The sequence below is a fragment of the Carlito syrichta genome, unplaced genomic scaffold (assembly GCF_000164805.1).
Source record: "Carlito syrichta isolate Samal-C Ts95f unplaced genomic scaffold, Tarsius_syrichta-2.0.1 Scaffold290290, whole genome shotgun sequence".
Classification (NCBI taxonomy): Eukaryota; Metazoa; Chordata; class Mammalia; order Primates; family Tarsiidae; genus Carlito; species Carlito syrichta.
In genome coordinates, this window is record NW_007234386.1 from 1 (window position 1) to 3,954 (window position 3,954).

At 46.5% G+C, this 3,954-nt stretch overlaps 1 protein-coding gene across 1 annotated transcript; it reads left to right on the forward strand.

Moving 5' to 3' along the window:
* Positions 1-1,448: 1,448 nt before the first annotated feature.
* On the forward strand, positions 1,449-2,080 carry LOC110595338 (40S ribosomal protein S20-like). Its single transcript, XM_021710581.1, has 2 exons — positions 1,449-1,662; positions 1,813-2,080. Exons 1-2 carry the CDS (start codon positions 1,449-1,451, stop codon positions 1,953-1,955), a joined length of 357 nt encoding a protein of 118 aa, XP_021566256.1. The 3' UTR covers positions 1,956-2,080.
* Positions 2,081-3,954: the final 1,874 nt, after the last annotated feature.

Genomic DNA, 3,954 nt, shown 5'->3' on the forward strand with positions numbered 1-3,954 from the left:
GCCGGAGCCCACCAGGTCGAGGCTGCGGTGGCCGGGAGCAGCCACTGCACTCGGGTCTGGGCAACCGAGTGAGACTCCAACTCAAAAAAAATAAGCTACTAGCAGGACTGACCCTCTCCCCCATCAAAAAAGGGAGAAAGAGACAGACGGTACAAGCTAGTCCTGCAGAACCTGCAGACTGCCAAATGAAAATAAGGCAATGCTATGAACGGTCCACATGCAAAAATTTGACAAGTGAAATGGACCACTTCCTTTTTTTTCTTTTTTTTTTGAGTTAGAGTCACTCTGTCACCCAGGCTGATGTGCAGTGGCACACTCATAGCCGCTGCAGCCTCCACCTGCTAGGCTCAGGCGATTCTTCCAAGTAGCTGGAATAACCGGTGTGCACCACCACATCCGGCTGGTTTTTTGTAGAGAGGAGGAGGTGTCACCATGTTGCTCAGGCTGGTCTCATGCCCGCGGCCCGTACAGCTGCCTTGAGGGTCCTGGGAGAGAGCAGCGACAGATTAAGAAAGACAGACACAAAGAAAAGCGGCGGCCTGGTGGGACGCTTCCCTCTGATGGAGGAGAAGTGGCCCCGAACTAGCTCAGCACGTTTGTTTTATAATCAAGCACAGAGGGAGTTGGAAGGATTCAAGGTCTGTGAGGGAGCCGTCGTGGAATTTTGTTGCTACCCAAAGGCAAGCTGTTCCGCAGTTATCTTGTTGTCGCTGTGGGCCCCCGGCCATGTGGGCATCTGAGAGGCCATGTCGCGGAGCAGGCTGCAGCGGCCAGGGCGTGCCACTGGACTCCAGTCTGCGCCCCAGAGTGAGACCCCGACTTGATGCAGAGCTGCCGAGCGAGACCCCGCCTTCGCTTGGGGCCTTCACTAAGGCATGCTGCAGTGACAGGTCGTCTGCTCCCCACATCACATGCGCTCCTGGCAGTCTCAAACCCCTGAGCCCAGCTGAACTCTCGCCTTGGCCTCTCAAAGCGCTAGGGTTACAGGCAGGAGCCACCGCGCCCAGCAGTCCACTTTCTTAAAACTACCTCAACTCACTCTGTGTGAAATAATTTGCATAATCCTATAACTATTTTTATTTATTTATTTATTTTTCTTTTCTTTTTTTTTTTGAGTTGGCGTCTCACTCCGTCGCCCAGGCTGGAGTCCAGTGGCATGCTCACGGCCACCGCAGCCTCAACCTGCTGGGCTCTGGCGATCCTTCCACTTCAGCCTTCCATGTAGCTGGAACTACAGGCAGGCGCCACCATGCCCGGCTAACTTTTTGATTTATTGTGGAGATGTCTCGCCAAGTTGCCCGGGCTGGTCTTGAACCTGTGAGCTCAGGCAGTCCTCTCATGTCAGCCTTCCAAAGTGCTGGGATTGCAGACATGAGTCACTGCACCTGGCTAATTTTGTGTGTGTGTGTGTAGAGATGAAGTCTTGCCAGATTGCCCAGGCTAGTGCCATGGCTTTTAAAGACACCTGCAAAAGATTTGTGGAGCCAGAGGTGGAGAGCCATGGAATCAGGATTACCTTCACCAGCCACAATGTGAAATCTCTGGAGAAAGCGTGTGCTGATCTGTTCAGAGGCGCAAAGGAAAAGAATCTGAGAGTGAAAGGACCAGTTCGCATGCCTGCTGAGACTTTGAGAGCCACTGCAAGGAAAACTTGTGGTGAAGGTTCTTTTTTTTTTAACTTTAAAATTTTAATTTTAAAGATGTGGGCTACAATTCAGGGTTAGGTATACAAATATTCATTACACAGTTACCCTTGTCGATGAGGTGTGTGGTGAAGGTTCTAAGACATGGGATCACTTCCAGATGGTGAAGGTTCTAAGACTTGGGATCACTTCCAGATGAAAATCCACAAGCAACTCACTGACTTGCATAGTCCTTCCAACGTGGTTAAGCAGGTTACTTCCATCAGTATCGAGCCAGGAGTTGAGGTTGAAATCACCATTGCTGATGCTTAAGTCAGCTATTTTAACAAACTGATTACCACTTGAAAAAAATTGAAAATAAAGAATACTTCCCAATTCATTTTATGAACCTGCATTATTACCCTGATGTCACAGCCAAAGATAATACAAAAAATAAATACAAATTAAAGAGGTAATAAAAAGAAAACTTCAGACAAATATTTCTCATGACTATAAGTGCAAAAATCTTTAACAACATATTAGAAAATGGAATTCAGCAATACAGTAAAAGAATTATACACAATGACTATTACCAGGTAGGGTAACAAAGCTGGTTCAGCATCTAAAAATCAATGAATCATATTGACAGGGTAAGAAGAAAATGACATGATTATATCCATAGATGCAGGAAAAAAGCATGTGACAAAATTAAACACCCATTCATGATAAAAACTCTCAGAAAACTAGGACTAGAAGAGAACTCTCTCTACTTAACAAAGAATATCTAGAAATAACCTACACCTAACATAATATCATAGTAAAAGACTAAAAGCTTTCCCTCTAAGACTGGAGGCAAGGAAAGGATATCTGCTCTCAATACTCTTATTCGACACTGCTTGAAATTGTAGCTAGTGCAATAATGAAAGAAAAGGTAATAAAAGGCATAAAGATCAGAAAGGAAGAAATAAAACTCTCCCAACTTGCAGGCGACATGATTACCTATGTAGAAAATTCCACAAGTTACCACAAAACACCTAGAACCAACAAGCAAGTTCAGCAAGATTGTGGCATACAAGATAAATACCCAAAAACGAATTGTTAACTGTGTATTAGCAATGAACGTGTGAACATCAAAATTAAAAATACAGCCAGGCTCGGTGGCTCCGCCTGTAATCCCGTGCCTTGGGAGGCTGAGGTGACTGGATTCCCTGAGCCCGCGGGTTCGAGACCCGCCTGGGCAGGCAAGACCTCATCTCTACAATAAATCAAAAAATCAGCCGGGCGTGGTAGTGGTGCCTGTATCGGAAGGCTGAGGGGGAAGGATCGCCAGAGCCCAGCAGGTCGAGGCTGCGGTGGCCGGGAGCGGCCGCTGCACTCCAGTCTGGGCGACACAGTGAGACTCCAACTCAAAAAAAAAGATTAAAAGAGGAATCAGTCTGCCTGATTTTAACACTTACAACAAGATTCTGTTGTACTGGTGGAGGGATAGATAAGTAGGTCAATGGAGCAGAATAGAGAACCCAGAAACAGATGCACACGTATGCCCAACTGATTTTTTTTACAAAAGTGCAAAGCATTTTAACAGAAGAAAGGCAGCCTTTTCAACAAATGACGCTAGAGGAAGTTGACCTCCATTGGCAAAAGAATGAACTTTGGCCAGGCTTGGTGGCTCAGCCTGTAATTCCAGCACTTTGGGAGGCTGAGGCGAGTGGATTGCCTGAGCTCAGGTCCGAGACCTGCCTGGGCAACTTGGCGAGACCTCATCTCTACAATAAAAAATTAGCCGGACATAGTGGCACATGCCTGCAGTTGCAGCCACTTGGAAGGGTGAGGCAGAAGGATCGCCGGAGCCCAGCGGGTTGACGTTGGGGATGCCGGGAGCGGCCACTGCACTGCAGCCAGGGCGGTGGAGCTCGAGACTCCAACTTAAAAAAAAAAAAACTTTGATCTCAAGCTCACATCTCATACACCAATTAGAAATTGGACCATGACCATGGACTTAAATGGAAAATGTAAACTATAAAGATTTTGGGGGAAAAAATAGAAGCAAATCATCAGGAATATTTTTGGGCTAGGCAAAGTTATTTAACTTGACACCAAAAGTATAATACAGAAAAGGAAAATTTGCAAATGGCTTTATCAAAATTGATATTGTGTGCTCCAAAAGACCTGTTAAAAGATTGAAAAGAGGCCGGGCTCGGTGGCTCAGCCTGTAATCCCAGCGCTTTGGGAGGCCAGGTGAGATGATTGCCTGAGTCTGCGGGTTCAAGATCCACCTGGGCAACTTGGTGAGACTTCGTCTCTACAATAAATCAAAAATTAGCCGGGCGTG

Coding starts and splice junctions, on each gene's coding strand:
- LOC110595338 (XM_021710581.1), top strand. CDS start 1,449: ATGGCTTTTAAAGACACCTGCAAAAGATTTGTGGAGCCAGAGGTGGAG. Junction 1,663..1,812: donor AAGGAAAACTTGTGGTGAAG/GTTCTTTTTTTT, acceptor CAGATGGTGAAG/GTTCTAAGACTTGGGATCAC.